Genomic DNA, 12,224 nt, shown 5'->3' with positions numbered 1-12,224 from the left:
CAATGGAAGTTCTCCAATATAACGTGTTATAATGATTATTTTTGAATGTGTTCATCTGACATTTGTATTAATATCTACATTTTATTACAATATTTAAAATATGATCAATAAAACCTGACACAGAATAAGAAAAAGACTCACACATAATGCACCGTAACACCACAGGTAAGTTGCTTTAACACTTGGGTTTTGCACTGTAAAATGATTAAAAGGAGATTTAACATTTCAGTGAGCCTTAGAGGTTTTAGGCAGACATTTTTACAGGCAGAAGGAGCCCCCCCAGTCATGAGAGTATCTTTAACTCTTGGCAAGAAAGCAAATAAGTGTATTTCCCAAAACGTCAAACTATTCCTTTAAAAAGCTAAAACTGAACTATAACATTGAAGCTGTTGCTGTTCATTTGACTTGTCTGCAGAAAAAAAATGTGAATTTGAAAGACTAAAATGTAAATTTCCATAATTATACACATGTGACTAACAGGTCACGAATGTAACAAAGCACTTTGAGCCACTGTGATCATCCACAAACATCTATTTCAGTGATTTGTTTTTGTATCACCACTTACAAAATGACAAGTGATACATGACACTAAAAAATGATGTTTTGTACAGAGAGAGCCATTACAGCCAATTTACCTAAAAGGCTGTTTCTCCCTGAATTTTGCTGCAGTTGAGCTGAGTTGGTTGACTAAAGCCCATTTTTCTCAAAATCATCAGGTATCATAAAAGCTAAGTAGTGTACTGTGGAGCCATGGATCATTGCCATCCAGTCTGGCAGTTACAGTAATTTTCGATTCCACCAAACAAGAAGACAACCAAGAAAAATGAAAATTTATAGCAAAATATATTGCTTTCTTTATGGAATAATTTAAAACACAGACGATGTGTCATTTGTCAAAAAGTACATGCGCTACCTTTTAGTACTTTTTTTTAGTATGACGAGTTGTATTATCATAAATTACACCAATGTGTGCTGTCACACAGCACATGTACACATCGATGTGTTCAAAAAATGATATCCTTATTTAGTGGCTGTTCTACTCATGTGGCTAACCTTTATTTGGCAAATGAGTGTCAAATATTGAAAGATGTCAAACTGATTCCACATGATGAAAGCCTGCCTTCTGTGTATTTACGCACAGATAAAGTGCAAGCTGCCATCTTGGCAAGCCGAGGCAGTATATTTTGACCATCTTTGTTTCTTATTCGTGACATTTTAACAGGGCTCATATTCTAGAGCCTTAAAATTAAACAAATATTTGTTAAGCAAATGTACCCACAGCTGGAGGATTTGTAATGAGCAAACACCGGTTAGATCCATAGGAGCCATTAGTATTGAATATAACCAGGAGGGGGACGCGGGGTGCCACATTTCTAAAAGCAAATGCAACAAAAATAGAAAACAACTTAATGCATTAATTAGGTTTTGTGCTGACCTAAATTATAACTTCAAATGCCAGTTTGTTTATCAGAGCGTTAACATTACAATGCTCCCGACCCTATATCAACTTTCAAAAATTAGTTGCTGTAATTGAGAAATTGTAATTATTTTGAGTCTACATAGCAGCATATGTAACAGTCAGTTAGATGCACCGGCAGTGGTGTCCCTTCCTTTCTTCTTACTTCCCTTCACCCGTCTCTCGCAGCCCATCTAAATTGTCTGTGAGCGGCATCTCCTTACCTTATTAATGCTGGCAAATTTGGCCCAAGTACAAGAATCACCTTTAGCTAAGACGATAGGATTTTCTGGGCCAACTTTGCAAGGGATGATCTGCGGGTAGTTATATTACAATATTACTGTCTCTGAATTGTAATGCGTTATTGTACTTTTGCATTACTTTTGAGTTACTTCCACCAAAATCACAGAGGAAGTTTGACTTGGCAGGTAGCTTGAGAATTTCACCACAGGAAAAATAAAGTCTCATCTTTATCCACTTTAATACATTATAGATTATTTATAATATTTTGTGTAATTAATATGAATTTGCAAATTAACTATAGCTATAAAAATAGAGAAGAAGAACCTACAGTGGACAAGTAGGAGAAAATGAAAATACTCAATTAAAAGTACTTTACAGTCGTATTAAAGTATGGCATAGTTACTTTCCACCTCTGATAAAATACAATGATATTTACGTGTAGCAAGCCTAAACATTGATTCCAGACATGTTTCTTTCTGTCAGCAGCTCAGACACACTGATGTCCGCGCCGACGTACCGTCACCTGTTGTCCGTACTGTCTCTGGTTCTGGCTCTGATCACGGGAACAGAGACGGGATAGCCCGCTTCAACCTAATAGCTCCTGAAAATAATGTCCATCTCGCAAAGTATCTGTCTCCGCAGTCACCTCAACCATCGAACATAGCAACAGGAAATAACACTCACAGATTTCTCTCCCTGTGAAGAAATCTTTAGCGGTGTTGGTGAATATTATATTACTGGAATTTAATTAGTAATGCATTATTTTACTGTGTTCCAGCAAAAAGGAATACATTACTGTAATTGCGTTACTTTTGTAACACATTACTCCCAACACTGTATACAGTATATTGTCTATATATATATATATATATATATATATATATACATACATACAGGAAGACAAACCTCACAGTTCAAAGTGTTCATGGAAATTCACACTACTTGCCGAGTTCAGTTTGCAGTGTCACAGCCAACCTGCTGAGCTGTGCTGGAGAAAATCTATAGAAACAAATTGACTTACACGTCTGTTGGTCTGGGCACGTGCAAAAGATAACAGGCTTCAATTACGAAGCTCTTTCTCCTGATTGAAAATGCAGCTAATAGCTTAAGTGCTCGCTATCTGGGATAGCTAAAATAATGTGCAGGGGGATCACTGGATTGGGGGCAATGACAATAAGTTTCTGACTGTCGGGGTTTGAACCCTGGAGCAGCCTTTTCCAGATATGGCTCTATCACTTTCATCTTTCTTGATACTCTCCACTGTGTGCCATACAATAACACTGAAAAGCCTTCCCTCATATCAGGAGAAATAGTGCTGCATTGCCTGTATTGTGATGCTAATAGCCCTAGACACTATCACTGCACATCCTGGGCTTATTGTACTGCAACCTATACTGACTTCTGACGCAAATGACAAGGCCAATAAACATGATACTTCATTAGATGAAATAATGGAACCGTTTGACACCGTTTACGACGCACCATTCCAACTTGAGTACAAATCTGGTAGTTTGGAAAGTCCCCTGCTGTACTTCGTGTTCTGACATTGCAGTGCTTGGCACAAATTGTAAGACACACACACACATTAAGAGAAAAAAATCCCATTACATTTTGAACAACTAAGGCTGCTCCCTTGAGCTGTAGAGGGTGAGGAATAACAAAGCAGAGGAAAGTCTCGGCTCCTTACCTCTGATGGGCTATTAGTTATTCTAGCTAGCAGAAGCCCCATTAGGTCTGCCATTTAATGTTCCCATGCCACATTCTCACATGAAGGCTACAAGATTGATGAGGCGACCATCTCACCTCAAGCTTCTTTCGCGTTTGAGAAATGCTCTGCCACAGATAATCTGACAAAGCACTGATTTAGCTACCTGTGTACCTCGTACTATGTGACATTACTGAAAATAATGAAACGTATTTGTGCCAGCCTCTCCTGTGACTTCAGAAAAAAGGAGCACAACAAGAATGTAAGTGGTGCAACAGTACTGGACAACCTACTGAGTTAAAACATGGACAGAGATGATGTATAGGGTCCATGTGGGATATAGTACATGAGCTGTGCGGGAGTGTGAGATAAAACTTTGTTTCTGGGATGCGCTGACAGAGACAACGGAGAAGAAAGATGGCTCCTGTACTTTACAGTGCGTCTGGTGAGTTAGACAAGAGGTGCAACTAAGATTCCAGTAACACATTGTCTTTCCCAACACAACATGGCTTATTAATTAGACTTAGCTTTACTGCTAACATAAAAACAAAGAAATAGATGCTGGTCAAAGGAAGACGGATGCATATGCATTAGGGGGATAAGACTACACAGGCAGAAAAGTGCCTAATTAAGCATGAGCAAATTGATTAGTCTTTCTGTCCAGGCTTTCTGTCCCAATCCTTCTGTGCCGTACACCGAGTCAGCCATATGAAGGAGACTGGCTGAGAATTTCAATTGAAACTTTTTGGACAAAAGTTAACTGAAGAGTTTCTTTATCTTTCCGAGATTAAACAAAAGCAGCATTATTACGTTTGTTACTGCAGTAGTACACTAGAGCCAGACAGAAATCGAGCCCGAGTGCATAATTTATCTTTTTGTTTTGGTTGCAGGCTTTTATCGTTGTTCCCCAGCCTGCAGTGACTGTTTGAACTTTGTAAATTAAACTCCAGAGTAAAATCTTAAGTACATGATTGCTCGAGGCAGTGAAGGAGAATGGGATGTATGATCAGCTGGTACGATTGTAAATGTTTACATTAATAAAGCAAAAAACAAGCTCACATGACTGGTGTGTTTGCTAATACAGTTGTTGTAGCAAACACACAGGATAGGAGAGGACCACCTGCACGGTGACTTGATCTAATCATTTCTTATCATTCCATCCTGGACAGCAAGCCATTTTTGAATAAGTAATAGGCTGGCTGATAATACGTAGATTCATCAATGAGCTCTTTTATGTCAGGAATGAAAGATGAACCTCCTTTGTGCATAATGCATCTTACTGTACGTACGTTCTCCAGGGAGAGGAGCTGCCACTGCAGTTTTAGCTAATGGGTAAAATATTTTAGCAATAAAACTGTTAGATTCAGAACAACAGCTGGGTAATCATATGGAACAGAGCAAACCCAGTACATTGTACAACAAGTCACCATGCACTGACCTTTGCTTCCTTATCCCAAAACAGACAAGAGCAGACGAGGGGGGGAAAAGTACTTTTCTCTGCAAATTGTTAGAAAATTTACCTCTCATGCCTCGCAGTGGAAATGGATTTTTGGAGGGCAACGGTCATACCTCGCATTCCCTGGAGCCTGAGATGGTGTATGTGTAAGGTCCTGTCCCATTAACCAGCACATCCATAGTCTCTGAGTGTGAAGGCTTGTAGTCCACATAGTACTCTTGCAGTGGTGAGTTAAGGGAGCGCTCAGTCTCCCGGGCCTTTTTCTGACGCTTTTTAACCACCGAGCGCTGCTGAAGCTGTTTGATGCTGCTGGGATAGCGCCTCCATGAGACATAGATTACCAGCAGAATTATTGCTACAGATAAGAGGAGGGCCACGCTACCAGCTATGATCTTGTGGAAGGACACATACTCAGTGTCTGGCAAAGGGATGGTGGGGGAGGCCTCGGAAGGAGACGGGGAGGCTGTCCTGTTCCAGATCAGCTTCTTATCCACCACAGACTGTGTAGGTAGAGGGAGAAGCTCAGGTCGAAAAGAAGAAGTGAGGTGCGATGGTGTTGAGGAAACAGGGGCCGGGGTCGCTGTACAAATGTTATAAGCCTCCACTACATCGGTCACTTTCTCTCCTTGGGCCTCCTTGGGGCCGGCACAAATCATAGTGGTCTCCTTGTTACCTTTAAAGTCCTTGAGCCAGGCCACCAGGGGACATATGTTGGGGTTACAGTGCCACAAATTGCCAGCCAAGCTGATGGTAGTGAGGGAGATCCAGGCCTCCACTGCCTGCTGAGACACATTGCTCAGCTTATTGGAGTCCAGGTTCAGAGTCTGCAGGTTAGGGAGGCAATGAAATGTACTAGGGTCCAACACTTGGAGCTCATTCCCTGAGAGGTCCAGCTTTTGCAAGGAGGTCCACATCCAGGGCAGGCCCTGGGTTAGAAGTTTGATACGGTTCCATTGCAAATAGAGCGCCCGCAGGTTAGTCAGGCGAGGGAAATGAGCAAAGTTGATCTTGGAGAACTGGTTGTGCTCCAGATGAAGCTCGATGAGCTTAAGGAGTCCTGCGAAGGCGTTACGCGTGAGGCTCCGTAGCCTGTTGTAGCCAATATCTAGAAACTCCAGGTTGCGACAGTCGAGGAAAACTCGCATAGGGACAGTTTTTAAGGAGTTTGACCTCAAGTGTAAACTGAGTAGTTTCCGTAAACCCATGAACTGATTAGGCCGGAGAACCTGCAGTTTATTGTAGGAAAGGTCTAGGTTGCGTAAATTTGGAACATCGTGAAATGAGCTGTTTTTTAAAAGTGTGATCTTATTTGAGCTGAGGATCAGTTCTTTGAGCCTCCGTATCCCATGGAAAGCCTGGCCGTCCACATCATTGATGTAATTGTGGTCAAGGTAGAGCCAAACCAGTTGACTCAGGCCTTCAAACTGGTGGGCTCTGAGGTTCACCAGGCTGTTGTAACGCAGGGAGAGGCCCTGTGTGCCCACAGATACATTGGTTGGCACGTCACGGAAGGCATTGGATTCACAGTATATTATTTTCCCATCACATCTACAGCTCTGGGGGCAGGGACGCTCACGGATGCCGTTTGGAGCAGCAAGCAGCCAGGCGGGCACCACCACTGTGAATACAAGCCATCTGAAAAGCACAAGAAGACCTGCAGACACACAGAAAAGTGATAGACATGTAAAAAATGACGGCCAATATACACAGTCTAGAAGATAATAAAACAAAGTGAAATATGAAATGGAAGTGAATCAGGAAATGTATACATTCATTTATAACCCATAGAGTGTTCTGAGTCATTTGTTAACAGAGGGGGTTATTTGCAGCCTATTTCAATAGCATCCCTGTGTCCATGGCATATCTAGACACATTTATTATATACCACAGTCAAATTCACGTTCTTGAGACATTAGAAAGGAGATTGATAACCACATGCATCAGGCATAATCCGTCAAATAGTTGCTGAGAGCAAAACCTCCATCCGATCTTCCAGTCTGCAGTCATCACTCACAAACCGCAGGGGGCACAAATACCAGAAACATTAGCTTTAAGTGAATTGTTTAGGAAAAGGTCTGAAGACTTTCTGCTGATTTGCGGAACGCCGTACATACCCATGTTTGCGCGGTGTCGGCTCCTCCTCATGGTTAGGGCTCTCTGTTGCATGCGTCCCAGGTCCACATGTTAGACGCACTCGTCTCCAAATAGTTGGACACGCACCCAGGATGCCCCTCTGTACGTAAAATATACGCACTTTGTGCCGCAACCAGGTCCGCTTAGCGCAGAGCTGCACACCTGTCGGAGATGTGAGCCGCTCAAAAAGGTGCGCATCAACCTCTGCCTATAGTTTTCCACGTTACCGCACAACATCAGCTTGATAATGCATATTTATTTCAGAGTGCCACCTTACACAGCCCTTGAATTGACGCACTCAGATTTGTAGCCTGGTGAGAATGACACTAGTGCTGAGCGCGTGCTTTGGGGAAGCTATGAGACACATTTTAAAACACCGAGTCCCCAATTGTTAAATTTAGGTGGAGTGGCAGAAAAGACACCGGAAGCCGAGCAAGTAAAGACATATGAGAGAAATAAACTGAGGTCCAAACCCGACAAGTTGGATGTATCCAGATTCAGATGTGGACAGCTGAGGGAAAAGGCACAGTCTGCTGTGAACTGACCGTGGCATCAAGAATAAATCAGTTGTATAGCAACAGGAATGATGTTGGTGGATGGTTGTGTGCTCACTGGTGCTCGTTTCAGAACTTGAGATGCCCTCTCCTGGTCGCTGAGTGTCTCTCCACAGCCCACACCAGAGTAGACTTCATGGAACTCATGATCAGAACCTGTATATCAGCCCTTGTGTTGTCTGTCCTCTGGTCAGTTTTTCATATCTGAAATATGAGCTTCTTACAACTAAATTGACCCAAATACTTTACTTCCATTGAATTGTGGTTGTTTTATTCAATTTTAATAGCATTTAGAAAAAAAACTGTTTCCAGTAAATGATTTGATAAAGGAGCCTATCCTGACTTTAAACCAGTCTGTGGTTCACTCAACATCCTCTGATCTTAACTATTAGTCTAAATAATTAATGATTTCTGCTTTCTTAACACAAAAACGGCATAATGTCAGGTTTAATGACCATGAATTTAAAAAAAAAGTGTTGACAGTTTAAAAAAGTGTTGACGTTAGCTAGCCGCTGACACTAGCGATTTCTAGTCTGAGACAAATTTTGGGCTAAATTTAATAAACAAAATCTGTAAAAGTACACAATTGCATGTGTGTTTTTTTTATTACAACGTGTGGAATTATTAACGTTGGCTATTTATATATATATTTACTTCTATCTCTCACGGCATATGTACGGCATCAGCAGGGATCGCCATTGTTGTTTATGTGTGTGTGACGTCAAAACTAACTGGAAGTAGCTTACAAAGATCTGGTAAAAGTTCACAACTAGTAAGTTACGGGTTTGCCTGGCGTTGCATGCCACTTTTACAGATAGAAGGATGTGAAAACACGAGTTACAGGTAGCCCAGAACGAAGCACATATCATTCGCATCCCACTTCCGTGTCTTTTCCGTTTCCTTCCGCTTTCTGTGTTTTGGAATTTTGAATTCGGTGGATTTATGTGGACTATTGTTGACTGTTCGTCAGATCTCTGCATGGTAAACTGACACAGCTAACTATAATAACTGTCCAATCTGAGTTTTCTCATGACCGACTATTTTGCAGTGGCTCTGTGCGGAGTTTAGCAACGCCCATGACAATTCTGATTGGTTTAAATAAATGCCATTAAACCAGAGCACGTTGTCCTCCCATCCCCTCCTTCAGCGCGCTTTGGCAAAGCTAGACTACCTGCCCCCACCGCCAACTGTCGCTGCCAATTGGCTTGAACAGTGTTTTGTGGCTCTTGCACTCCCTTCTGTTTGTTTTCCATTTACACAGCCAGGGATGTGTATTAACACCGGAATTCTTTATAACACACACAGAAAACAGAGAGCTAGGTGACTGGGAGGAGATAATCACAGATTTTCACAAAACGTTTACTGGATTAACATCACACTTACTATACTTGTCAAACACCTCCAAAACATATAGAAATTACTGGTAATTGTTTGTAACTTTTATGACCTTAAGTTTGATTACAGACATAAAAGAATCAAACGTAGAAGTACTAATTATACATAATGGCCCTATTTAAATACAGCACACATTTATGTTGGAATATAATTACTGAGGAATTAACATGGAGCATTGAGATGCTGCAGCTATTTTTTTTTGTCCAGCCAAACTATATTTAATGTATGTCTTTATACTATTGGTTAGTTTAATCTGTAAAAATGCATCATATTTTAGAAGTTGATCATATGTTTTGTAAAATCTTTATGTCAAATGCTTGTAGATGAACAGACCTACCGTAGCATAAAAGTAAAGTACAAGTACCTCAAAAAGGAATTTTTGTTTCATTACTTTGAGTTAATGTAGCCTATTTAGTTGTTTCCTTTACTGTAATTAAGTTGAATTAATTATCTGTTTGCTGTTGTGTTCCAACCTGTCTACAGTTGAATGCATTGTTTGCTATTTGATGTCAGACCTGACACTGCATTAGCCTGGGCTGTTTATGATTACATTGCCTGTCTGCATAGTCTGCAAGAGTTGTAGCTACTTGTGACCCCCTCACTAACTTCAGAGGCCCCCGGTGGCTTTACTGGACTCTGGATCTGAGGAGTCATTGGTGAACTGTCATGTGTTAATATGAGTCTTAGTGCTTCACAGGCAAGTGGTGGGCCTATAATGAAAAGCTCAGAGTTTGTGCTGCCATAAAAAACACAGTAACAAGCTGGTGTAGATTCATCAGACCGAGGAAAACAACTGTTGCAAAGTGTGTACATATTTTTCATCTCATTCATCTGGTTTTAAATGTCATTTTTTAATCCATGCCAAGACAAAAAAGTTAAGAAAATTCAGTTGGTATTTTTTCCACAACTTATTGTTGTTTATTGACGCTGAAATGCATCATGGGTAAACAAAGGGTGCTGTCAAGGCCTCATAATGGGACTTTGAGTCAGGGTCAAAGTCATCACTTCTAATGGGTCCCTCTGCCCTGGTACTTAATGTGTAGCATAGGCTCATTACCGGTGATGGACATTAATGAACTGAAATGGCAGATAGTTTGTGAAATCAATGGAAACAAAAATCAAACTGGCGCATCCAGCACTTCAGCAGCAGTCACTGATTTAATTTCCATTGTTGGTTCAATTAGCAAAATGGAGATGAAGGACAGGGCATGAACCCGCACACGCACACATGCACACACACACACAAACACACACACACACAAACAAGGTGACTGGAAGAATGGCAAATATACTGTATTCACTGTGCACAGGTTTGACTGTAGCATAATATCCTTCAGTGTTCTCTCATAGATGTGGTCTGGTGAAACTAAGAATGGATTTTAAACCAAGTTGTTTATAATTTGTATGAAAATACTGTTCAATTCTCCTCTGTCCATCATGTGGTAGTCTCTGTTGTCTTTGTCCACAAGTCAAAGCACTGGTCATTTTGTTCTGTAAATTATGTTACAGTAATGTAGCTGACTGTAAATTCTGTCAAGGAGACTTCAATAACTGTGTTACTTATATCCTATACTGATCTGCTGTTTTTTGGTGCTACTTTCAGTTAAACCAATCAGTATCAGCCATGTGTTCACAAGCCAATCACAGTGGGACATCCCTGCTTTAAATCTGTTCTCTCCTCTGCGGCTGTCAATTGTCACTTCAAGAAGAATGCGGCCCTTCTTCCTCCAGTCATCTTCGCTCACAGCACCCTGGGTTTTCTTCTGGCTGTCCGATCTGTCGGTTCCTTTGTTCCTGTCTTCGTGCTCCTTCACCTCACCACTAGTGTCTGGACTCCATCAAGGAATATGTCTGGGATTCCCTAACTCTTGAAAACATATTTTATACGATGGAGTCTAATCTACAAAGACATTTCATATTGTTCACATGTAGCTTACTCATAAAGTGTTGCAACCAAGTCTCTCCTGATTGAAATGACATTTGGAAATAAATAATAGCCTGTGATTCTTATGTAGATAAAACTATCTACAGTTGTAATCCCACTCTTAAAGATAATAGCATGTTGCTGTTGTGCAATCCTCCCATAACAAGTTTGTTTAAATCCCCTGTGGTTCGTTTATCAATAGCTATTTGTGTTGTCGAACAAATCTGAAATGTCCCACTTTCACATTTTATCTGGCTATTTTTTCTTTATTGGGGGGGTAGTGCTATAACTGGCTCATGTGAGCAATGCAGAAGTGCAGGATCAATAATCAAGTTTTCACAGTTTGTTCATAGTCAACTTTCAACATTGGAAGGAATGTTACAATTGTATCACAAATGACTTGATTTAGATTTAATGTATTGCTGGCTCCTGCATCATCTTTAGTTCTTTATAATGCTCCCACAGCCCTCATCACATTAAAAATGAACCCCTCAAGAGAACAGAATGGTGCTCTTTTGACTTGAAAAGCTTGAAAACCCAAGCCATAAACAGCAAAGGTATAGTGCCACCATATGCGCTCACCTCACTTTGCAAATAACTCGGCAACCAAATTGCTTCTTATGAAACTTTAATGACTGTCTGTGACTGACTGAGCCCTGAATAATAGAGCAAGAGAAGGACCAGCTTTTTTTGCAGTATAATGAATCCCACTGAAACAGAGTGTAGAAATATAGAAATGGTTAAGAGTAAAAATTAGAACAAAGAGAGAGGTTGAAGCAGGTGTTTACCGGGAACCGGACTTCTAAATGTGTAACTTCAATTACCCAGCAAATTATCCATAGGCCTACAAAATATTCTGACAGCAGGTAAATATTTTGAAAACAACAGGGCTCGTCCCAAAACATTTGTCACTTTTTACCCTGCTGATTGTAAGACAATGAGGGGAACTACAAACACTTAAACACTTATTTTTCTCTTTTGACATATGTGGCTGTCTATTGACTTTGCTCTGATCACAGGCTATGTGTCAAGTGATTTCCTCACAATTCATCCTCAGCTCATCATGAGGGGATTCTTGCCATTTTCTGATGATTGCAAACTAAAACTTTGTTCATCTGACATAAATTTATATTCTGTTTCATTTCACAAACTATTTCCTTAGTATGTGGGCGAAACATCCCATCTCTTTAGACCACTTCACATACTTAAACACCAGCAGCAGAAGGGCTTCACCATTCATAAAGTAAATGAAAGAGAACGATGGTTGAAAATGCCGTTCAAACACTATATTATTAAAGGCTAAACCAGCAGCCCTTCAGAATTTTTTACAGCATCATTCAACAGACCTTCATATGGCA

At 40.6% G+C, this 12,224-nt stretch overlaps 1 protein-coding gene across 2 annotated transcripts in view; it reads right to left on the bottom strand.

Moving 5' to 3' along the window:
• The window catches only part of LOC117944497 (leucine-rich repeat transmembrane neuronal protein 4), a 48,078-nt gene extending 40,357 nt beyond the window's left edge, over positions 1–7,721 (bottom strand). Inside the window, exons 1-2 of one of the 2 annotated variants that reach the window (XM_034871341.1) lie at positions 6,975–7,721; positions 4,974–6,514 (exon numbers count right to left, since the gene is read on the bottom strand). In XM_034871341.1, coding sequence (XP_034727232.1) covers positions 4,974–6,514; positions 6,975–7,026 — 1,593 coding nt within the window. In that variant the 5' untranslated portion in view covers positions 7,027–7,721. Of the gene's footprint in view, positions 1–4,924; positions 6,515–6,974 lie in introns of both variants that reach the window. The other variant, XM_034871342.1, reaches the window with a different exon arrangement.
• Positions 7,722–12,224: the final 4,503 nt, after the last annotated feature.

Source organism: Etheostoma cragini, chromosome 5 (assembly GCF_013103735.1).
Source record: "Etheostoma cragini isolate CJK2018 chromosome 5, CSU_Ecrag_1.0, whole genome shotgun sequence".
Taxonomy (NCBI): domain Eukaryota; kingdom Metazoa; phylum Chordata; class Actinopteri; order Perciformes; family Percidae; genus Etheostoma; species Etheostoma cragini.
This window is presented reverse-complemented; position numbering and strand designations above follow the sequence as displayed.